The following is a 25,559-nucleotide window of genomic DNA, read 5'->3' as shown; positions in this document are numbered from 1 at the left end:
GCTAAATGCCTTTTATGCTCGCTTCAAGGGGGCCGAACAGGCCCCTCGTTTAAATCGACTGGGATGTTGTGGAGTGGGTCGAGAGTTTCAAATTCCTTGGTGTCCACAACACCAACAAACTATGGTCCAAACACACCAAGACAGTCATGAAGAGGGCAGGACAACACGTATAATGCTATGTACTACTCCCTTCACAGAACAGAGCAAACTGGCTGTAACCAGAATAGAAAGAGGAGTGGAAGGCCCTGGGGCACAACTGAGCATGGAAAATAGGGACTTTGCAATTAATCTCTTCATAACATTCTGGAGTATATGCAAATTGCCATCATACAAACTGAGGCAGCAGACTTTGTGAAAATTAATATGTGTCATTCTCAACTTTTGGCCACTGACTGTAGACACTAATGTACTTGTCCCTTTGCTCAGTTGTGCTGCGGAGTCTCCCACTCCTTTGTATTCTGGTTAGAGCCAGTTTGCTCTGTTCTGTGAAGGGAGTAGTACACAGCGTTGTATGAGATCTTCAGTTTCTCGCATGGAATAGCCTTAATTTCTCAGCCTCTGTACGCCTACGTAGATATTCTTTTTTTTTTTTAAGTCAGACATTTCCAGCTACAATAGTAATTTTCAACATTAATAATGTCTACACTATGTGATCAATGATATTATTTTAATGGACGAAAAAAAGTGCTTTTCTTTCAAAAACAAGGACATTTCTAAGTGACCCCAAACTTTTGAATGGTAGTGTATATAGTTCCAGTCAAAAGTTGACACTCATTCCAGGGTTTTCCTTAATGTTTTACTATTTTCTAAATTGTAGAACAATAGTAGGCATCAAAACTATGAAAACACATCTGGAATCGTGTATTAACCCAAAAAATATATCAAAATATGTTTTATAATTTAAGATTCGTCAAAGTAGCCACCCTTTGCCTTGATGACAGCTTTGCACTCTTGGCATTCTCTCAATGAGCTTCATGAGGTGGAATGCATTTCAGTTAACATGTGTGCCTTGTTAAAAGTTAATTTGTGGAATTTCTTACCTTCTTAATGCTTTTGAGCCAATCAGTTGTGTTGTGACAAGGTAGGTGTGGTATACAGAAAACAACTTTACTTCGTAAAAGACCAAGTCCATATTATGGCAAGAACAGCTCAAATAAGAAAAGAGAAATGACAGTCCATCATTACATTAAGACATGAAGGTCAGTCAATCCGGAAAATGTTGAGAACTTTAAATGTTTCTTCAAGTTCAGTCACAAAAACAATCAAGCTTTATGATGAAACTGGCTCTCATGAGGATGGCCACAGGAAAGTAAGACCCAGAGTTAACTTGCTGCAGTGGATTAATTCTTTCGAGTTGCCAGCCTCAGACATTGGACCTCAAATAAATGCTTCAGAGTTCAAGTAACAAACACAACATCAACTGTTCAGAGGAGACTGCATGATTCAGGCCTTCATGGTCTAATTGCTGCAAAGAAACCACTAGTAAAAGGACACCAATAATAAGTGACTCCCTCGGCCAAGTAACATGAGCAATGTTTGGACTGATGAATCCAAATTTAGATGTTTTTATTCCAACCGCTGTCTCTTTGTGAGACGCAGAGCAGGTGAATTTATGACCTCCGCAAGTGTGGATCCCACCGTGAAGCATGGAGGAGGAAGTGTGATGGTGTGGGGATGCTTTGCTGGTGACACTGTCTGATTTATTTAGAATTCAATGCACACTTAACCAGCATGACTACCACAGCATTACGCAGTGATACACAATCCCATCTGGTTCGCGCTAATTTGTTTTTCAACATGACAATGACCTAAAACACACCTCCCACCTTGGCCTATTTGACCAAGAGAGTGATGAGTGCTGTATCAGATGACCTGGCCTCCACAATCACCCGACCTCAACCGCAATGCTTTACGCTAGAAACAAGCTGTAAAATACCCGGGAAAGACATGACTCCGATGCATATGGGGGATATCATGGTTTCATTTCTTTGACGTACAGAGGCCGTCTTTGCTTGGGAAGTAATCTAATTCTGTCACTATCAATTGATTAAGCTAGTCAGTTTCTGTAGGCCTACAATAGAAGATGTTTAAACCCAGACAACCTTTTAAGGAAACACTGCTCTCATTTGGTTAAACCACGGAAGACGACTAGCCAGCAGTGAAAACATGTTTCTATGTCGGTAAGCCTACTCTGTCTGGGGTGGAAAGGTTGTGTGGTATTAAAAAAAAATTCATGCAAAGCTTTAGCTATAAAGGAGATCTTTATACCCTTACTTTTGTCAGACCACGGTGCTCTGCGAGCCTTCTGGCCCGTAGCCATGTGCATCAAAATTCCTTTGTCGTCATCTAATGCTTACAGGATGAAGAACAGTTTCTAAAACTGCATATATAAGGCTCTGGTCTGTCCAAGTAGTGAGGGTAAACATGTTCTGCTATCCACTTTGTTTTAATAATTTTGGGTATAGGGGAGGGTCACTTGTTTTTTTTTTTGCGTTAAGGGAGAATTTAGGTCAAAAATACTTTGCTGAAGGGAGGGCCATCCGTTTACATTTCAGAGAGGTCAAATTTTCTCCGTGAATCCCTTATTATAAATAACGTTCACTCCCTAAGTACAGTCTCTAGAGAGGATTAGGAGAATTCTACACCCTCCTTTCTGTCCCCCTCTTACTCCCTCATGTACTCTGTTTCACACTCCTCCCTTTCTCTGTGCCCCTCAGCTCTCTTTCTCTTCCGCTTCGCTTGTCTTGTTCGCCCTCGCTCTCCCTCTATATATCCCCCCTTCAGCTTTCTCCCTTTCCCTATATGTGGTAGCTGGTATGTAGAGCTATACATGAGCTACTCTCGGTTTAAAAAAAAATGTTTCCCCTTTGGCAGGGCCAGTGTTTCCCCCACGATTCTAAACTGAGACAGGAAATGTATTAATTAGGGCTAGTAAAAAATAAATAAATAAAAAAACAGTCTGCTGTGACAAGGCTGCAGTTCTCGGAAGTCATCGGATGGGTGGTGTTTTGTCAACCTTGTCTCAGGGAAATTCTTAGCATTTGGTAAGTAAATATGTTCCCTCCATTTAGTATGATAGATTACATTATGAATGGAATAGTGATCGTACAATGTCATATATAATACTATACGTCCTGTAATTTGTATCTTAGCCGGTCATACAATAGCATCCAAATTGGATGACTTAACTGATCATATGTTATTTGTCACAAATACAGTACCAGTAAAAAGTTTGGACACCTACTCATTCAAGGGTTTTTCTTTCATTTTTACTAGTTTCTACATTGTAGAATAATAGTGAAGACATAACTATGAAATTGCTACATGATTCCATTTGTGTTATCAAAAAAAGTGTTAAATTCAAATATATTTGAATTTGAGATTCTAAGTAGCCACCCTTTACCTTGATGACAGCTTTGCACACTCTTGGCATTCTCTCAACCAGCTTCATGAGGTAGTCACCTGGAATGCATTTCAATTAACAGGTGTTGTTAATATGTGGAATTTCTTTATCTTAATGCATTTGAGCCAATTAGTTGTGTTATGACAAGGCAGAGTTGGTATACAGAAGATGGTCTTTTACCAAATAGGGCTAAGTCCAAATAATGGCAAGAACAGCTCAAATAAGCAAAGAGAAACAATAGTTCATCATTACTTTAAGACGTGAAGGTCAGTCAACGCAGAACACTAAGAACTTTGAACGTTTCTTCAAGTGCAGTTACAAAAACCATCAAGCGCTATGATGAAACTGGCTCTCATGAGGACCACCACAGGAAAGGAAGAGCCAGAGGTACCTCTGCTGCAGAGGATAAGTTCATTAGAGTTACCAGCCTCAGAAATCATCAATTAACTGCACCTCAGATTGCAGCCCAAATAAATTATTCAGAGTTCAAGTAACAGACAACGTCAACTGTTCAGGACATCATGGTCAAATTGCTGCAAAGAAACCACTACTAAAGGACACCAATAAGAAGAAGACTTGTTGGACCAAGAAATATGAGCAATGGACATGACACTGGTGGAAATATGTCCTATGGTCTGATGAATCCAAATGTGATTTTTGGTTCCAACCACCAAGTCTTTGTGAGACTTAGAATAGGTGAACGGATGATCTCCGCATGTGTGTTTCCCACCATGAAGGAGGAGATATTATGGTGCTTTCCTGGTGACACTTAGTAATTTATTTAGAATTCAAATCACACTTAAACAGCATGGCTACCACAGCATTCTGCAGCGATAGTCCAAACCAGATGGGATGGCGTATCATTTGTTTTTCAAGAGAACAATGACCCAAAACACACCTCCAGGCTGTGAAGTAGCGTGATGAGTACTGCATCAGATGATCTGGCCTCCACAATCACCCGAACTCAACCCAATTGGGATGCAGAGTGTAAGAAAAGCAGCCAACCAGTACTCAGCATATGTGGGAACTCCTTCAAGGCTGTTGGAAAAGCATTCCTCATGAAGCTGGTTGAGAAAAAGCTTTACACACTCTTGGCAATCATCAAGACAAAGGGTTCCTACTTTGAAGAATCTAAAATATATTTTGATTTGTTTAACACTTTTTTGGTTACTATATGATTCCATGTGTTACTTAAGAGTTGATGTCTTCACTATTATTCTACAATGTAGAAAATAGTCAAAATAAAGAAAAACTTTTGAATGAGAAGGTGTCCAAACTTTTGACTACTACTGTACATATTTGGCAGATCACGGGTGTAGGGAAATGCTTATGTTCCTGGCTCCAACAGTGCAGTAATACCCAACAATAAAAAATTTAAAAATTGCAATTCCCCCAAAATAAAAGGAATTAAGTAATATAAGAATGAGATAATATGGCTTGGAGGACGTACAGTATTATACATCTTTCTCTGAGACCTGGTTGCTTGTTGCATCTTAACAACAAAAGGAGAGCTACGGAGAGAATTACATTAGTGGTTTGGAGAATTAATGACAAAGGTTAGGATAATTAACGTAAAAGGTTAGGATAACAAAAATGACCAAAGTTAGGATAATTTGCATAGCAGGTTAGCTGAATTCGGTTAAAGTTAGAATAAGGGTTAGATAAAAATCCTAGTGACTCCAACACGCAACCTTTGGTTTGCTAGACGGTCGTGGTATACGCCCACCCATGATCCCCGACCAACCTCCCTACTGTAGTTTGTCTAAAGTACAGTAGCTAGATCATTGGTAGATATCATACATCTTGGAGGTTCTCACTAATACACTATATAAACAAAAGTATGGTGGACACCCCTTTAAATGAGCAGATTCAGCTACTTCAGCCACATGCATGGTGACGGGTATATAAAACCAAGCACACTGCCATGCAATCTCCATAGACAAACATTGGCAGTAGAATGGACTTACTGAAAAGCTCCGTGACGTTCAACATGGCATCGTCATAGGATGCCACCTTTCCAACAAGTCAGTACGTTAGATTTCTGTCCTGATCCAGATGCCTGAGGCAGCTCTAAGTGCTGTTATTGTGATGTGAAAATGTCTAGGAGCAACAACGGATCAGCCGCAAAGTGGTAGACCACACAAGCTCACAGAATGGGACAGCCAAGTGCTGAAGAGCGTAGCGCACAAAAATAGTTTCACTACACCTGCTTCCAAACTGTCTTGCGAAGCAACGTAAGCACAATAACTATTCATCAGGAGATTCATGAAATGGGTTTCCATGGCCGAGCAGCGGCACACAAGCTTAAGATCACCATGCACAATGCCAAGCGTTGTCTGCAGTGGTTTAAAGCTAATTGCCCAACATCAGTTCCAACCTCAATAATGCTTGTGGCTGAATGGAAGCAAATCCCCGTAGCAATGTTCCAACATCTAGAGGAAAGCCTTCCCAGAAGAGTGGGGGCTGTTATAGAAACAAACGGGGACGAAGTCCATATTAATGCTCATGATTTTGGAATGAGATGTTCGACGAGCAGGTGTCCACATACTATACATACACTACATGACCAAAAGTATGTTTCGTATTTCTGAGGCCAGGCTGGTTTTTACCATTTGTGAAAGCAACCATTTCTAAACACTCATTCTGTCTTTCGTAGAGACCCCTCCCTCGGCTCAAGGGACAACAGGGGATATTCCCACCCTAATAAATAGTTCCTGTCAGTGGTGTTTGGGGTTTCAAAAAATGATTAGTCATAATCTACACAGGTTTATACAGAGATGTAGCCCCTATGGGCCCTGGTCCAAATTAGTGCACAATGTAGGGAATTGGGTTCCTTTGGAAAGCAGCCCAAGAATCAGCAAATCAAGCTCCACCCTCTCCAGCTGGTCTGAGTGATGAAGAACATTGAAGTGACAGGCCATGGGGCACATGAATCATGACTACATCTCAAATGGCATCCAAAATTCCCTATTTAGTGCACTATTTTTGATCAATGCACTATATGAAATAGGGTGCCATTTGGGACAAATCCCAAGTGTTTATAAAGAGCGGGTGGGGAAGGCAGGAGGACATTTTTGGCGTGGTGCAGTGTGTGTGTGTTATGCAGGAATTTATTTCCTTTCCGTTTGTATACTCCCGCCAGACTGCAACTTACTTGAACCCAACACCGGGCTGTTTGTCACTGCAGGACAGGACATAAAGTTCTAGAGCTTGGTGTCCCTAATGACTTACTGTATCTTATTTATTTGTAAACAGCTGGTGCACAATATCTAAGGAAGTCAAGGTTTTGCTCGCCTGAGCTAGAGTATCGCATGATAAGCTGTAGACCACACCACCTACCTAGAGAGTTTCTGTATTTTTGTAGCTGTCTACATGCCACCACAGACCGATACTGGCACAACGACCGCACTCAATGAGCTCTATTCCGCCTTAAGCAAACAGGAAACGCTCATCCAGAGGCGGCGCTCCTAGTGGCCAAGGACTTTAATGCAGGGAAACTTAAATCAGTCTTACCTAATTTCTATCAGCATGTTAAACCAGAGGGGGAAAAAAATCTAACATATATTAAAACATGTATTTATTTATTTTTTACTCTGGACCACCTTTACTCCACCCATAGATGCATACAATGCCCTCCATTTGGTAAATCTGACCATAATTATATTCTCCTGATTACAAGTAAAAATGAAAGCAGGAAGCACCAGTGACTCAGTCTATAAAAAAGTGGTCAGATGAAGCATATGCTAAACTACATGACTGCTTTGCTAGCACAGACTGGAAAATGTTCCGGGATTCTTCCGATGGCATTGCGGAGTACACCACATCAGTCACTGGTGCATAGATGACGTTGTTCCCACAGTGATTGTACGTACATACCCCAACCAGAAGCCATGGATTACAGGCAACATTCACACTGAGCTAAAAGGTAGAGCTGCCACTTTCAAGGAGCAGAACCCAGAGGCTTATAAGAAATCCCGCAATGCCTTCCGACGAACCATCAAACAGGCAAAGCGTCAATACAGGACTAAGATCAAATCATACTAAACCGGCTCTACAAGCCCTGCCAAACCCGTCGAGCATCAAACTATTACAGACGACAAAGGGAACCACAGCCGAGAGCTGCCTAGTGACACAAGCCTACCAGTGACATAAATAACTTATATGCTCGCTTTGAGGCAAGTAACACTGAAACATGCATGAGAGCATCAGCTGTTCCAGACGACTGATCACACTCTCCGCAGCCGATGTGAGTAAGACCTTTAAACAGGTCAACATTCACAAGGATCAGGGCTGGACGGATTACCAGGACGTGTACTCAGAGCATGTGCTGACCAACTGGCAAGTGTCTTCACTGACATTTTCAACCTCTCCCTGACTGACTCTGTAATACCAACATGTTTCAAGCACACCACCATAGTCCGTGCCCAAGAACATGAAGGTAACCTGCCTAAATGACTTCCGAAACGTAGCACTCACGTCTGTAACCATGAAATGCTCTGAAAGGCTGGTTATGGCTCACATCAACAACATTATCCCAGAAACCCTAGACCCACTCCAATTTGCATACCGCCCAAGAGATCCACAGATGCAATCTCTATTGCACTCCACACTGCCCTTTCACTCCTGGACAAAAAAGAACACCTATGTGGGAATACTATTCATTGACTACAGCTCAGTGCTCAACACCATAGTGCCCAAAAAAGAGCATCACTAAGCTAAGGACCCTGGAACTAAACACTTCCCTGGATCCTGGACTTCCTGACGGGCCGTACCCAGTTGGCAAGGGTAGGTAACAACACATCCACCACACTGACCCTAGACTTCTGTCTGCTTCCGCACGGCAAGTGGTACTGGAGCACCAAGTCTAGGTCCAAGAGGCTTCTAACCAGCTTCTACCCCCAAGCCATAAGACTCCTGAACAGCTAAACAAATGGCTACCCAGACTATTTGCATTGCCCCCCTGCTGCTAATCTGTTATCATCTATGCATAGTCACATTAATAACTCTACCTACATGTACATATTACCTTAATTGCCTCATTCCCCAACTCTGATGATTATTTCTTTTGGGGAGAAATGTTGCCAATAGTTTATAGAATAAAAACATATTTAAAAAAAATCTAATTCTACCCAAACACATAACTATAAATAGTAAAATCAGAGAAACTGATAATTTTGCAGTGGTCCCTTAATTTTTTCCAGAGCTGTATACATTTTTTATTATTATATTTCGTTTTTGGAATAGGACTACGATGAGCATTAAAGAACACGAGAATGCAAGAATATATGGGTCAGCGCCAGTACCTCATTCAATGTACAGGGGTACTGGAGTGGTTGAGGTGAGTTGATACATACAGTACCAGTCAAAAGTTAGGACACACCTACTCATTCCAGGGTTTCTTTACTTGGACTATTTTCTACATTGTAGAATAATAGTGATGGCATCAGAACTATGAAATAACACATATGGACGAAAAAAACAAAAATATATTTGATATATTTGAGATTCTTCAAAGTAGCCACCCTTTGCCTTGACGGCTTTGCACTTTCAACCAGCTTCATGAGGTAGTCACCTGGAATGCATTTCAATAACAGGTGTGCCTTGTTAAAAGTTCATTTGTGGAATTTCTTACCTTCTTAATGTGTTTTAGCCAATCAGTTGTGTTGTGACAAGGTAGGGGTGGTATACAGAAAATAGCCCTATTTGGTAAACAACCAAGTCCATATTATGGCAAGGACACCTCAAATAAGCAAAGAGAAACAACAGTCAATTATTACTTTAAGACATGAAGGTCAGTCAATCTGGAAAATTACATTTCTTCAAGTGCAGTTGCAAAAATCATCAATCTCTATGATGAAACTGGCTCTCATGAGGACTGCCACTGGGTCTTCCATTTCTGAGTTACCTCTGCTGCAGAGGAGAAGTTCACTAGAGTTACCAGCCTCAGAAATTGTAGCCCAAATAAATTCTTCATAGTTCAAGATTAGTAACAGACACATCTCAACATCGACTGTTCAGGTGAGACTGTATCAGGCCTTTATTGTACAATTGCTGCAAAGAAACCACTACTAAAGGACACCAATAGAAGAAGACACTTGCGTGGACCAAGAAACACAAGCAATGCACATTTGACTGATGGAAATCTGTCCTTTGGTCTTATGAATCCAAATTTGAGATTTTTGGTTCCAATCTGCAGCAATATGCCATCCCATCTGGTTTGCACTTAGTGGGACTATCATTTGTTTTTCAACAGGACAATGACCCAACACTGCCAGGCTGTGTAAGGGCTATTGACCAAGAAGGAGCGTGATGGAGTGCTGCAGATGTGTTATTAATGTGATCTTCACTATTATTCTACAATGTAGAAAATAGTACAAATAAAAACCCTTGAATGAGTAGGCGTGTCCAAACTTTTGACTGGTATTATAGTTTAAAAGAAACAAAATATAAAATAAAATATGACTGTTCTGTACACAGAACAGAAGGCAGACTGAACTACAATAGTAAAACTTACTCAGTTTTGCCCCCTGGGTATAGGCTTATGCTTTAAAATGTTTAGAACATGTATGCACCCCTTAGGAACAATAGTTTGTTCATAGATAGTCAGGCTTTTTATGGAAGAGCTTTTGAAGCTGTTGGATGTTACTGACCTGTAAGGTGCATCCAAACACTCCGATCATTAGCATGACCACAGAGAGGTAGTCTGTGAACACATCCCACCAGGGCTTCAGAACCCGGAACTGTGGCTGCTGTTCCGAAAACTGTCGGAACTCCGTCACAGGAATCATGGCTCCTGCTGGGACAGAGATTAAATGTAGGGGTTGTTTATAAACAATGTATAGCTTCAAAATATGTTTAGTCCTTATATGTGCCAGTTATTACAAACATAACTGCATTTATGAATTTGTGGTGACATTTCTCCATCCCCTTCCCTTAGCTTTAGAGCAAGTGGCAGGCCTGCCTTTTGATTGAAAAACAGGCCTTAAGCCTCCATTTAAATCCCCTTGTCACATTCCTGGAGGATGCCCACCATATAGGTTCAATATGTCCAGCTTCCAGACTAGTTGACAATGCAGGGGGAAATCCTTCACAAGACAACACTAGGATCGAAGTTGACGTTAAGCATTGCCTTCCGTACAACCACTCTATTGTTTGTCAAACAAACCAGCCCTGCCAAAATACAGCAGGCCCCAATATGGCCATGTTTGTTTTACATTCAATTAGGATCATACGACAGGCCTTTCACTGGAACTGTGAATCAAATTTTCCTTTCAGTGTGAGGTTTGATGGATTTCAACTGCTTCCTATCGTGCTGTCAAACATGACAAAAAAAACTATTGTAACTAATGGTGTATAATTCCCTTTGTGATACGGTTAAAGATTTGAATGTACAACAACAAAAAAACTCACTGGTTTGATGTACCAATACACAGAGGAAAGCCTCACTTTTGGCAGTTGGTTAAGATCAATTTCGTGGCTGGCATAGACAAAACAATCTGTCTGTTAGGATGGATAACTGAATCAGTCTAAAGCAGCATAATATATGGAGTAATCTCAGTTAACCCAGATTTAAGTCTCACATGATTGGTCTCCTGCTTGATTAAGTTCTGGATCCATACGTGAGAGAAGAGATGACGAGATGCTAGAACGAGGAGCGGAACCGGCACGAGGAGCTCCATCCACCCTCTCTATTTGCAAGTTAATGGCCGAAATGTACCCTCCCCTTCCGAAATTTGAAAGACGCTAACACCTGTAATATCGTGATTTCTCCAAATAACCATTGACGAAAAACCCAACACAATTACTGCTGCTTGTTATCCCACAGTACCAATTATGTTAATGGTGATCTGGCCACGAGAGAATGTAAAATGGAGCAATGCTTTAGCATCATCAAGGCCTTATAAACATATGTCTATCATGTCTACAATGACTTTACTATCCCGGATTGAAAAAAAGCACCACCAACTGGTGGTGGTCTCTGAAAGAGGTGCCAGTTAAATATAGGTAGAATCGTACTGGCGCCTCTTAGGTGTGGCAATGACTAATAGGAGACGGATGTATAGAAAACTCTTTATTGCAAACACTTAAAGATGCACTATGCAGAAAATCGCTCCACCACTTCCTGGTTGCTAAAATTCTAATAGCCTCATTTCAGTTTGTGTGACTAAAGCAAGAAGTGTCTAAACCGCAGTGATATTTATTTTCCATAATCAAAAATAAAGTATTTTCAGCTGTTTGATGCAAAACTTAAGAACAGAAATAACTCACATAGAACTATTAGAATATTAGCTACATCTTCTTAGACTTGCTTTCAATGAGAATGACATATCTATAACTCAAATTTCTATGTGAATTTGGTCACCCAACATCTTGTTAGGTCACCCAACATCTTACATATTGCCGCTTTAAGACACACCAACATAGCAAGAGGGGACTAGTAGAAGTGATAGTGGTTTCTCTAATAAAACAAACAGAGAGTATGTAGAATAGGCTAAACATAGCACTCAATATAAACATAGCAGTGGGCTAGCACGCTATAGGCTAGGCCAGGGTTTTGTAGGCAAGGCACAATACAAGGCATTCAGGTAAACTATAATTTGCAAGGCTAACAGTGATGGCCAGCAGGGCAATGTACAGTGACCAAAAGGGCTTCCACTGCACACAGTAAACAATAATAAGGCCATGGGAACAGGCACAGATCAGGCACTACCTTTGTAGACTGGAAGGGGCATGTGCTCTGCAAAATGCCCTGATAGTACAATTTCCCCAAAAATGTTTTTTGTATACAATTGTCATTGTCATTCTGAACCCGCTGCCAGCAAGTAGTCATTAAATTCTCATCTATACTTCAGAACCAAATACTTGCACATCTTGATTGTTAACCAATGACCAATCAGCATTGGCAAGCAAAGGCGGACCAGATTACAATCCAGATTACTGACCAAAAATAACTGGGGTTTTTCCCCCTCCAGTTTTGCCTGGCAAAAACAGAGTAGGCCTACATTTATCATCCATACAAAATAAAGTTTAGCATTTACTACTGACTCATCTTTGCCAAAACAATTTGAGTGAACATTTTCATTTTTTTCAGATTGTCCTTTAACATAACTAAAATAGTAATTGCATTAGTATTCAGCTCCCTGACTCAATACATGTTAGAAACACCATTGCCATTGATTACAGTTGTGGGTCTTCTTGGGTAAGACTATAAGAGCTTTGCAAATCTGGATGGTACAATATTTGTCCATTATTCTTTTGAAAATTCTTCAATATGTTGGAACATGGCTAGACAGACATTTAAGTCTTGCCATATATTTTCAAGCAGACTTAAGTCAACATGTTTACTTGGGCACTCAGGAACATACACACTGTCTTCTTGGTAAGCAACTCCAGTGTAGATCTGACCTTGTTGTAGGTTATTGTCCTGCCGAAAGGTGAATTCCTCTCCCAGTCTCTGGTGTAAAGTGGAATGAAGCAGGCTTTCTTCCAAGATTTTGCCTGTGCTTAGCGCCATAATTTTTTTTTTATCCTAAAAAACTCCAGTATTTACAGATGTCAAGCATACCCTAACCATGATGCAGAATCCACCATGCTTGAAAATGAGGCAGTTACTTAAATATCTGTTGGATTTGCCCCCAAAATGCATGTTATGGAATATTTGTATGTATATTTGTATTCTTTTCGCTCTGTCATTTAGGTCATTATTGTGGAGTCACCACAATGTTGTTGAGCCATCCTCAGTTCTCCCATTACGGCCAATAAACTCTGTAGCCATTTTTAGATCAGTGACCCCATAGTAACATCCCTGAGCAGTTTCCTTCCGGTCCTGCAGCTCAGTTCAGAACGACAACTATCTTTGATGTGTCTGTGTTGTTTAATACATTATCCACAGCATAATTATTATAATTGACCATGCTTAGAGATATTCAATGTCTGATTTGTTATTGTTACCCATCTACCAATCACTGCCCTTTTTTATGAGGTTTTCAAAAAGCTTCCTGGTCTTTGTACACTGAACAAAAATATAAACACAACATGTAGTGTTGGTCCCATGTTTCATGAGCTGAAATAAAAGATCCCAGAAATGTTGAACCTGCACAAAAATATTCTCAAATTCCACATATTTACATTCTTTGTTAGTGAGCATTTCTCTTTTGCCAATCCATCCACCTGACAGGTGTGGCATATCAAGAGGCTGATTAAACAGCATGATCATTACACAAGTGCACCTTGTGCTGTGGACAATAAAAGGCCACTAAAATATGCAGTTGTGTCACAATGCCACAGATGTGCCAAGTTGCGGGAGCATAAAATTGGCATGCTGACTGCAGGAATGCCCACCAAAGCTGTTTCCAGAAAATTGAATGTTCATTTCTCTACCACAAGTCGCCTCCAAAGTAATTTGAAAGAATTTGGCAGTATATCGAACCGGCCTCACAACCGCCGACTACATGCTTGGCGTTGTGTGGGCGAGTGGTTTGCTGAAACATTGTGAAGAGACTCCCCCATGCTGGCTGTGGGGTTATGGTATGGGCAGCTTTAAGCTACAGACAATGAACACAGTTGCATTTTATCAAATGCAATTTGAATGCCCAAAAATACAGTGATGAGACCATAAGGTCCATTGTGAGCCCTATTTGTTTTGTGTGTGGGGGGGGGGGTCCTGTATTCCCAGTCATGTAAAATCCAGAGATTAGGGTCTAATTAATTTATTTCAATTGAGTGACTTCCTCATATGAACTGTAACTCAGCAAAATCAATGAAATTGTTCCATACTTGACTGAGAGACCTAAGAGATGTATGTAATTGGGGACAGCACAAGGGTTAGTCGTTCATAAAGTATGTCACAGAGTGAGTCCATGTAACTTATTGTGATTTGTTAAGCCAAATGACAGGCTACATTTGCACAGCAATTGTGCGTGCACATGCAAGTGTGCGCACGCACGAACATGCACGCACAATCACTGTGCAAATGTAGCCTGTCATCACAGCCATAAACAGTGATGCATTTTCAAAATGCAAAATAGGCTACATAAATAAACTGCATTTTACACCTGCATTTGGAGCTGGCATTCATTCATGTTAGCAGCCAATATCAGCTAGCGATATACAGTGCCTTGCAAAAGTACTCAGACCCCTTGGATTTCTTCACATATTGTTACAAGGTGAGATTAAAATGTATTTTCTCAACAATCTACACAAAATAAAAGTTGAAGATTTATTGTTGTTTTTGTTGATCAATAAAATTCCATAACTAAAATATAGTAATTGTTTAGGTATTCAGCCCCTTTGTTTAGGCAAGCCATTAGGTCATGAGTAACATTTGGCTTAACAAATCACAATAAGTTACATGGACTCACTCTGTGGGGGGGGTCACATGTTTTGTACCACTCCTTTTTGGGGGTCATCCACTGGTAAACATGATGGTAGTAACAAATGGAGTTGGGTTGGATATAGTAATGGTAGGCTGCAGTATTTATTTAACTGGAGTTGTGTTGTCATTGTTAATAAGTGCAGCATTTATTCTAGTTGAAAATAATTTGCTAAATACTTTACTCAGATTGTGCTGCTTTACCCTCCTGTAATAATTGCCCAATGAGTCTTAACGTGGTTGCGGGTGTACTTTTTTTGTTTCGGCACATTTCTCCCAAAATGTCTGTGCACAGCCCTGCACAGGAGCAGCCATCTTAGGTTACATAACAACACAGTGGCCATCTTGAGGCATATAGTAGCAATGACCGAGCCTGTACTGGCTGGTCTAAACATAAACAAGCAGGTTTCTATACACCCAAACCCAGTGAAGTCTACTTACTATATCATGGATCCACTAACACTAGCGTGTGTTGTCAGAGTCCAGGGCTTCAAGAGAAAGGTCCATTCGTTGTGGCCCGCTGTTGGTGTGCAGGGCAGAAGTTATCAGAGAGTTCCTTACTCTGCCACTGCTTTCTGAAGATGAAAGAGGCAGGAATTGGGTATCTGTGATCCCAGATGACTGCCTGTGATTGGCTGACCCCATGGTCTGATAAGGCAACCCTAGCAACCTGGCCTAGCAACAGAGGTGTGAAGTGCAAGTTTATGGCCCTTTAGGCTCCAGCGGGGATTGGGCGCCTACTTGGTGCAGTTGGACACATCTTGGGGATTTCTCAGGGCCAGAGAGAGGGTTTTCTCCACTAATGTTGCACGTCTCAGTCTTTCCGTCTCTCTCCCTCTGGTCAGCTTTAGCAATCTGCGTACTACGGGATTCACTCTGAATTCTATACAAATGATGAAATATAACAGCAATGCTTTTGTAAACACAAATAGGCCTACTATATAATGTGTCATTTACTGTATACAGCCCATTACGTCAGAGTGTACTAAGTTTCAGCTTAACTGCGGGAAATGCCATATACACAACTGACTGATGTTCTAGACAGGATAACATAGAAATAGAATCACTATTTCTGATCACTATTGTGATTCTATTTCTCTTACAGTATGAGCATGATTCTATTCTGTCTGCACTTTTGTGCAAATGTCAACAAAAAAAAAATACAACTTAGAATGGTAACCCAGATACCAAAAACCTTTCCCACGCTTGATATTTCCCGCTGTCGCTATGCCCATGGCTATAAATTCCTACCGCCAGCGAGCGAGTGGAGTTTGCCGCTCAAGACATGATTTACATCTCCGGCTGGTAGTCTCCATTCAGAAGACCGCTAAGCCGGCGGCAGGTCACTTTTGAATCACTGGCGTTTAACATCCACTCTGAGGACAGCTATACGCCCTAGGCAAACCATCTAGCCATGAAGTAATTCAAAAGACAATAGCCAGGAATTCCTCGACTCTCAAATTAGGCCTGCCAACATCCAGCTAACCACAGCCAGCCAGAGGCTACAAACTGTTTTTGTTGTGATCTATAAACCTTCCCCTACAACGTGATTTAAAGTTGATTTGCCAATTTAAAATAAACAGACAGCGCATTGAAAATAATTGAGGATGACAAAAGTGATACAACTAATAATTTACAGTTTATAGCCATTAATAGCATTAATTTTATGTAGTAAGCTATATTTAAAGGCAATACCAACTGTTCCAGTTGCTTTGTTAGAGATGCCACTCCCTAAACCACTTCACACAGTATCGATCACTATCATTAAGGGTGAAGTTGTATATAGTCATGCAGCCAATTCAAGTCTATTGTATTGAGGCCATTAACACAGCCTACATTCCGGTGTCAGAGGAAGGCCCTAAAAATGGTCAAAGACCCCCCAGTCATAGACTGTTCTCTCTACTACCGCATGGCAAGCAGTACCGGAGTGCCACGTCTAGGACAAAAAAAAAACGCTTCTCAACGGTTTTTACCCCCAAGCCATAAGACTCCTGAACAGGTAATCAAATGGCTACCCGGACTATTTGCATTGTGTGCCCTCCCAACCCTCTTTTTTTCGCTGCTGCTACTCTGTTTATCATATATGCATAGTCACTTTATCTATACATTCATGTACATACTACCTCAATTGAGCCGACCAACCAGTGCTCCCGCACATTGGCTAACCGGGCTATCTGCATTGTGTCCCACCACCCAGCGACCCCTCTTTTACGCTACTGCTACTCTCTGTTCATCATATATGGATAGTCACTTTAACCATATCTACATGTACATAGTACCTCAATCAGCCTGACTAACCGGTGTCTGTATGTAGCCTCGCTACTTTTATAGCCTCGCTACTGTATATAGCCTGTCTATTTACAGTTCTTTTATTTCTTTACTTACATATTGTTCACCTAATACCTTTTTTGCACTATTGGTTAGCCTGTAAATAAGCATTTCACTGTAAGGTTTACCGCTGTTGTATTCGGGGCACGTGACAAATAAACTTGGCATTTAATTCGATTACCTGTTTATTGCTTCAAACTATGTTCAAATCGAAGCCAGAGTCAATGTTGCAACTTGCAATGTAAATTTAAATGAATAGCCTGCATTGTTAAACTTTAGGAACCCATAGCCTTTTGTTCTGTGACCACAGATCGTGGATGGTAAACTCAAACTACTCCCTTTTTACCCTCCTTTGCCAAGTAAATGTTACTTGCATTAGATATCCATAAGCTGCTACAGTCTAAGACACGAGGAGGTGTGGTATTTGGCCAATATACCATAGCTAAGGGCAGTTCCTATTCACGACACAACAGAATTATTAGAGCAGTAAAAATAAGTGTTGTCATACCCGCGGTATACGGTCTGATATACCACGGCTGTCAGTCAATCAACATTCAATGCTCGAACCACCCAGTTTGTAATCTCCTACAACCTTACCAAAAGAGAAATGCACACTACTTACAGTAGGTGGCAGCACCTCTTAAACCCTCAAAGAAGAAGCTGGAAAGCCCAATGTCATCCCTGTTGTAGTAGCTATAGAAAAATGGCAATGGTAGGCTTTTGCAAATAAAGAACAGATGAATTGTTTGTATTTCTCACCACCGAACGTTTTGAAATACCGAATGAATACTAGTGGCATCATGTTCGCGGGCCTGGATTTTGAGTCATTGAGAGCAATTCATGTTGTCTTTGTAAAAACTTGCTGGAGATATATCTATATTTTTATCTTTCTGTATAATTGTTTGGTACATTTTTTATTTTTTTACCATCCAGAGCATTAGAAAATGTTTATAGTTTACTAATTTGTTCATGCACCAGATTGGAACGCAAAGCCTTTAAAATCGTTTTGTTGTGTTAAATTGGCTGGCTTACCATCTGCTTGTGACCATGCTAGCTGAGTTACTTACCTAGGTAGGTTGCTAATGTTAGATGCTAGCTAACAACATATTTCTTCTTCTTAGAACTAGTTGTCTCCCTATAACAGAGACGCCACTTCAAGGGGCAAAGAGTCTGAATAAAAGAGAAGCATTATTATTTTCAGATGTGCTCGGTCCTGCTAAATACTGATGGAATTTCAGAAGAGAAACAAGACCTTTTATTCATGTATTCTGTCTATCAAAAAGGGCACTGGACACCCACAGTATAATATTCACGACAGCAGCATATGGATGACAGCAATGAGGTATGTAGTACATTCACTTAGCCTAAATGACACTATGATTATCTGTCCAGTTTTGAACAATATGTTATTGGATTGAAAGTAAACTAATTTTCCACGAGGGTAACTTTTAAACCTTGGTTTTATTTTTCAGGGCAGAAATCCAAGGACTGCATTTCTGCCCTGTTTTTCTGCCAAAGACTCCAGCAAGTTATTAAGGTGCTAAGGAGTGAGCAAGCACGTGAGAACAAAACTTGCACATCTATTTTTGGTGTATAATTGTTTTCAGGAGTGTGACAGTGATTAACTGTCGTCACACACATTTATTTATTTGTACTATTTTCTACATTATAGAATAACAGGGAAGACATCAAAACCATGAGATCATGTAGTAACCCAAAAAATGTATTTAAAAAAGTTAAACAAATCAAAATATATTTTATATTTGAGAATCTTCAAAGTAGTCACCCTTTGCATTGATGACAGCTTTGCACACTCTTGGAATTCTCCCAACCAGCTTCATGAGGCAGTCAGTCACCTGTAATGCATTTCAATTAACAGGCGTGCCTTGTTAATTTGTGAAATGTATTTCCTTCTTAATGCGTTTGAGCCAATCAGTTGTGTTGTGACAAGGAGAGGTGGTATACAGAAGATAGCCCTATTTGGTAAAAGACCAGGTCCATATTATGGCAAGAACAGCTGCATAAGATAAGTTCATTAGAGTTACCAGCCTCATGAAATTGCAGCCCAAATAAATGCTGCAGAGTTCAAGTAACAAACTAATCTCAAAATCAACTGTTCAGAGGAGACTGCATGATTCAGGCCTTCATGGTCTAATTGCTGCAAAGGAACCCAATAATAAGAGACTTGCTTGGGCCAAGAAACACGAGCAATGGACATTAGACCAGTGGAAATTGGTCCTTTGGTCTGATAAATCTAAAATTTAGATTTTCGGTTTCCAACGGTCGTGACTTTGTGAGACGCAGAGTAGGTGAACGGATGATCTCCACCTGTGTGGATCCCACCATGAAGCATGAACGAGGTGGTGTGATGGTGAGGGGGTGCATTGCTGGTGACACTGTCGGTGATTTCATTAGTATTCAAGGCATACTTGACCAGCATGGCTACCACAGCGATACGCCATCCCATCTTGTTTGCGCGGGAATATAATTTGTTTTTCAACAGGACAATGACCCAAAACACACCTCCAGGCTGTGTAAGGGCTATTTGACCAAGAAGGAGAGTGATTGAGTGCTGCATCAGATGACCTGGCATCTACAATCACTTGACCTCAACCCAATTGAGATGGTTTGGGATGAGTTGGACCGCAGGGTGAAGGAAAAGCAGCCAGCAAGTGCTCAGCATACGTGGGAACTCCTTCAAGACTGTTGGAAAAGCATTCCTCAGGAAGCTGGTGGAGAGAATGCCAAGAGTGTGCAAAGCTGTCAAGGCAACGGGTGGTTACTTTGAAAAATCTAAAATGTATTTTGATTTGTTAAACACTTTAAGGGTTTCCTAATTCATTATTTCATAGTGTTGATGTCTTCACTATTATTCTATTATTACTACTATGTAGAAAATAGTACAAATAAAGAAAAACCCTTGAATGAGTAGGCATGTCAAAACTTTTGACTGGTACGGGTGGTATTGGACGGGTGGTATTGGACGCTTGAGATGGATAACCTTGTTAGCCTATCAACAACAGGCCAATGGAGACCAGGCTGAACCAGGACACCGAGCTCCAGGAGAGACTTGTGAGTGTGCTCAGAATTGTATATAGCCATTGTTTTGTCCCGGGAAGAAGCAAGAGACGTTGAACTTTGACGTTGTTGTTGCGAGCATAATAAACTGATGTGACGGCAGCATTTTCTAAATTCCTCCACTCAGAATTATAACACAAGGCATTTATATTACATTTAAATAAACTTAGCAAACAAAAGAAACATCCCTTTTTCAGGACCCTGTCTTTCAAAGATAATTCGCAAAAATCCAAATAACTTCACATGCTTGTTCAATGAACCATAAACAATTAATGAACATGCACCCATGGAATGGTTGTTAAGACAAACAGCTTACAGACGGTAGTAAATTAAGGTCACAGTTAAGGTCACATTAAGGTCACAGTTATGAAAACAGTTATGACACTAAAAAGGCCTTTCTACTGACTCTGAAAAACACCAAAAGAAAAATGCCCAGGGTCCCTGCTCATCTGAGTGAGCATGCCTTAGGCATGCTGCAAGGAGGCATGAGGACTGCAGATGTGGCCAGGGCAATAAATTGCAATGGCCGTGCTGTGAGACGCCTAAGACAGAGCTACAGGGAAACAGGACGGACAGCTGATCATCCTCGCAGTGGCAGACCATGTGTAACAACACCTGCACAGGATCGGTACATACGAACATCACACCTGAGGGACAGGTACAGGATGGCAGAAACAACTGCCCGAGTTACACCAGGAATGCACAATCCCTCAATCAGTGCTCAGACTGTCCGCAATAGGCTGAGAGAGGCTGGACTGAGGGCTTGTAAGCCTGTTGTAAGGCAGGTCCTCGCCGGCAACAACGTCACCTATGGGCACAAACCCTCCGTCGCTGGACCAGACAGGACTGGCAAAAAGTGCTCTTAACTGACGAGTTGCGGGTTTGTCTCACCAGGAGTGATGCGGGTGGCCCGTGAGTGAGGCGATGGTCAAAAAACCTGTGGCATGTCACGCGACCACTGTGGAGGGTTGCCAGCCTCCCAATTGCTCAATGTTAACTGGGAACCCAATGGGCACAAACTGGTTGAATCAATGTCCTTTCGACAATAGAATGCAATGTGATGATGTTGAACTAATGTGGGAAAATGATTGGATTAGCAAAAAGCCAGCAATGTAAAGGCATTTCGTGATCGTCTTTTTTTCTACCCTAAATCTAATGAGATGGTTAACATATAGTCAGGTCCGTAATTATTGGCACCCTAGATAAAGATGAGTAAAAAAAAAAAATCTGTATAAAAAAATACAAATACTAAGCTATTGTATAAAGAAAAAAAATGGGAAATTATATTTTATATTAATACAATTGCTCAGAGAAAGAGACTTTGTTTAACAAGTAATAAAAATATAATTTTGAGCTATGGCCACCGCTGTTTTCAATACTCTATAGCACCCTCCCCTTGAGAGGATAATGACACAGCCTTTTTCCTAAAATATTTTATGAGATTAGAAAACATGTTGGGAGGGATCTTAGACCATTCCTCAATACAGAATCTTTGCAGATCCTTGATATCCTTTGTCTGCTCTTATTGCTCTTATCTTCAATTCAAACCACAGGTTTTCAATGGGGTTCATGTCCAGAGACTGAGATGGCCAATGCAAAATGTAGATTGTGGTCAATTAACCATTTCTTTACGGATTGAGTTATTTTGTTGATGGAAGGTTCACTTTCGGCAAAGTGTCAGCCTCTTAGCAGAGGCAACCAGGCTTTTGGCTAAAATGTCCACATACTTGGTAAAGTTCATTATTCTGTTGACAAGGGCCCCAGGATCAGTGGAAGCAAAATAGCCCCATAACATCAAAGATCCACCACAGGTATGAGGTACTTTTCTGCATATGCTTCTGTTTTCCAACACCAAACCGACCACATGTATGCATGGCCAAAGAGCTCAATTTTCATGTCATCTGACCATAGCACTGGTTCCAATCCAAGTGCCAATGCCATTTATCAATGGTCAGATGACATGAGAATGGAGCTCTTCATATAACACACATTTTTGCTTTGTAGCACCTACATATGAAACATCATGGAGTCTTAAAGGAGGCATGGGTAAGGTCAAAATGTCTTAAATATGCCAACTTTTATTAATTATTTCTCAATTATTCTTTTAGATACAGATGTTTGTACGGAATCACTTAATTAATGTGTATACACAGTCTCCAGCACTAAACAACCTCTATCAAAACATGTCTCAAGGGAGCTACAGCTAAATATTTTTGTACTTACAATAACACAGCTGCACTGTTTTACGTCACTGGGGCCAAGCGTCCTGCCATCCAGGACCTCTATACCAGGCGGAGTCAGACGAAGGCTCAAAAAATTGTCAAGGATTCCAGCCACCAAACTCCTAGACTGTTCTCTCTTCTACCACACGGCAAGTGGTACCGGAGCGACAAGTCTTAGGTCCAAAAGGCTCCTTAACAGATTCTACCTACAAGCCATTAGACTACTAAACAGTTAATCAAATGGCTACCCGGACTATTTGGACTGACCCCCTTTTTTACACTGCTGCTACTAGCTGTTTATCATCTACGCAGTCACTTTAACTCTACCTACAGGTACATACTACCTCAACAAACCTGTACCCCTGCACATTGACTCGGTACCAGTACCCTCTGTATATAGTCACGTTATTGTTATTTTAGTGTGTTACTTTTTTCTTACTTGAGTAAATTGTATTTTTCTTTAGCAAATGTTTTCTTACTTGAAAAAAAATGTCAACATTGGGCTTGTTAGTAAGCATTTCACGGTAAGTCTACACCTGTTGTATTCAGTGCACTTGACAAATACAATTAGATTTTTACTTTTTGATTTAATCTTAAATTAGACCGTGCCAGTAACAAACAGCCATCTTTAACCAGGGTCAGCATACAACGTTGTCTGAAAGTCAGACAGATTCTCATAATTTCACTGTGGAGACTATACAGTACTACTAACATCTCTAATTGTCAATCACAACATTGTTTCCTTGAGGAGTTCCTGAGTCTCATGGAAATATTGAATGTACCTCTGCAAGAAGGATGGAAGACGTAAACATTCACCTATTGAACCTGAAGTGTCGATATTACTCATAACTTCAACTCTACATGAAGTCTCAAAGGGTGGTTAATTCATGCAACTGTACCAAACAGTACCGAACTCTATCAAAGAAAATAACTGTATGAGGGTTTAACTTAACTACGGGCGGGGCTTTAGATCATTTTTAGAAAATGGTTCCTCCCTTGCCTAGATTAGTTGTTCGCCTTGTCACCACAGTGAGCTGGCCTGGCTGTCCGGGCAGCCCGGGTCTTATCCTATGTCTGGCTCTTCCTGACAGGAAACTCTGCAGATCTAACACACACTGGAGTCACTTGGACTGCCCAAAACAGACTACGATTGCATTCAAAATGGAACCGAATACCTTACATATAGCACTACTTTTGAGCAGAGCCCTGTTGTGCCCTGGTGAAGAAAATAAATAGTACAATATATAGGGAATAGGGTGCCATTTGGGAGACATGCATGTCTGGATAGTTCACACCCAGTCCCCAGGATAACACATCCTGTCCAAGATGGGTTCATTAGTTATCCATAAGGACCACAGAAATACACTGCAAAAAATATTAGACTCCAGGGTCACTTTGAGAGTATCAGGGGGTTAACTTGTAACAATAGGTCTTAAAATGTTAACAAAAACACAATAACGTCAGAAATCTTTTAACAATAACTTGTACAATGAAAATCCCAAATCTTTTAGGCTACTACTAGTACTACTACTAAACTGCATAATGCAAACTGCTGAGCCTATTGGCTGACCTTAGAGCCGAATTTTCTCCTTGTTCAACTTCAAACCACATAATAGGTTACAAAACTTTCCCCCAAAACAGACAAACTCAAAGCCATTAGTAAATTCGGCTATACAGTATAAATCGAATCTATGGTGTAAATTCTCGCCTTACATTAATAGGCCCTCATAGGCTACTTGCTAACCAATTATTCATATGGCCTGTGAAGCCATGGTGTGGAGAAGAATATTTTACAACTCCTTTTCTATAATTTTCTTTTTGGGAAGACGGGGAAGAGGTGGGGGTATATGTGATATCATTATCCAAACTCGAGAAATCGCCACGACTTCTCCTATTTCTAGCCTTTAAACAAAATAATAAAACATAGGCTGTGTGTGTGTAAAAAAAAACGAATTGAGATATGTGGCGTATGCTAAAACTCAATATTAGCACCCTTCAGTAACGGTGCCAGTGATGCAGGAGGCTCGGGTTACATGGGCTATATACAGGCGAAAGTTATCTGTATCGCTTACCGGCAACAATGTGTGAGCTAATTTACAGTAAAACCCAAATACAGTCCCTGACAATGTAACGAAATGCATATAGTAAACAACATGGACCGTTACAACCAATCATACATGTATACAATAACAACATTTACCTTACGCCTAGTGATGTCCGTCCGAAAGCCTAGGTTCTATAGAAGACGTCGATGGGTGTTTTTTAGGAGAGCGGCGATCATGTCCTTGTGGATCTGTGCACTGTGTTCAGTAGGCCTACGAAAAAACAGTGTGGAACGTTAAACTAAACTGTGTTGTTCTGAACGATCAGTTAAAAAAACGTGAGGAGTGGGAGAACGCTATAAGCATGGCAGCTGTCTTTGAATACGTCACATTCCTTCAAGCCACACCCCGCCACACCCACCAAACGGTTAGCGCTATCCTTTGGCCGTCCCTATCCTAAACCTAACCTTAATCCCTATCCTATCCTAACCCTAATCATAAATTTTACCTAACCATAATCATTGTACATTTCGACTTCAATTGGGTAGAGGTGCCCCAAGGATCCCAAATAGCAAGGACCCCCACCAAATGGAGAAAACGTACGTAAAAAGCATGTTCAAGAACGTTGAAGAACGTTTTGGGGAAACGTGTCAGTGCAAAACGTAACTCAACGTAGCAAATGTTTAATGGACCTGAACACACCCCTAGTGTGGTCCACCGCTTTCCATTATTTCTGACTGCGAGTTGCTGTAGTTAGTTCAAGGTTACTGTTTGTGATGCACGAAGACTACTGACTGACGCGGTTTGGCTGAAACTGAGTTATTCCGCTGCTCTATCGTTCGCTACGTACTTCAGTCAGACTGCCATCATTGAAGTCGTTGGTGGTGATGTAAAAATAAGGGATGTTGTACAAAACAAAGACCTGGATTTTGTGGATATGAATAATAGCTTTAAGATTAAGTAGTTGAACAAATGCATATAATCTTCTGAATCGTTATGGTTCTTTATTCCTAATTTTAAGGACATTTGGGGTTTACAATTATCAACATTTTATCAGCAAGCACTTATGGCATGGAAATTGTGTTTTGTGCTTGACTTTTCACCTCATAAAGCTA

General features: G+C 40.7%; 1 protein-coding gene across 5 annotated transcripts in view; it reads right to left on the bottom strand.

Annotated features, from left to right (window-relative positions):
* The window catches only part of LOC110521707 (volume-regulated anion channel subunit LRRC8C), a 35,867-nt gene extending 10,866 nt beyond the window's left edge, over nt 1-25,001 (bottom strand). Inside the window, exons 1-3 of one of the 5 annotated variants that reach the window (XM_021599497.3) lie at nt 24,603-24,840; nt 15,216-15,294; nt 10,054-10,199 (exon numbers count right to left, since the gene is read on the bottom strand). In XM_021599497.3, the coding sequence (XP_021455172.1) occupies nt 10,054-10,191 (138 nt within the window). In that variant the 5' untranslated portion in view covers nt 10,192-10,199; nt 15,216-15,294; nt 24,603-24,840. Of the gene's footprint in view, nt 1-10,053; nt 10,200-15,215; nt 15,350-24,602 lie in introns of all 5 variants that reach the window. The other 4 variants (XM_021599494.3, XM_021599495.3, XM_021599492.3 and 1 more) reach the window with 4 other exon arrangements.
* Nucleotides 25,002-25,559: the final 558 nt, after the last annotated feature.

The sequence above is a fragment of the Oncorhynchus mykiss genome, chromosome 4 (assembly GCF_057628025.1).
Source record: "Oncorhynchus mykiss isolate SJ-2025 chromosome 4, ASM5762802v1, whole genome shotgun sequence".
In the NCBI taxonomy this organism is placed as follows: Eukaryota; Metazoa; Chordata; class Actinopteri; order Salmoniformes; family Salmonidae; genus Oncorhynchus; species Oncorhynchus mykiss.
Note: the sequence above shows the minus strand (reverse complement) of the source record. Positions and strands in the feature narration are given on the sequence as shown.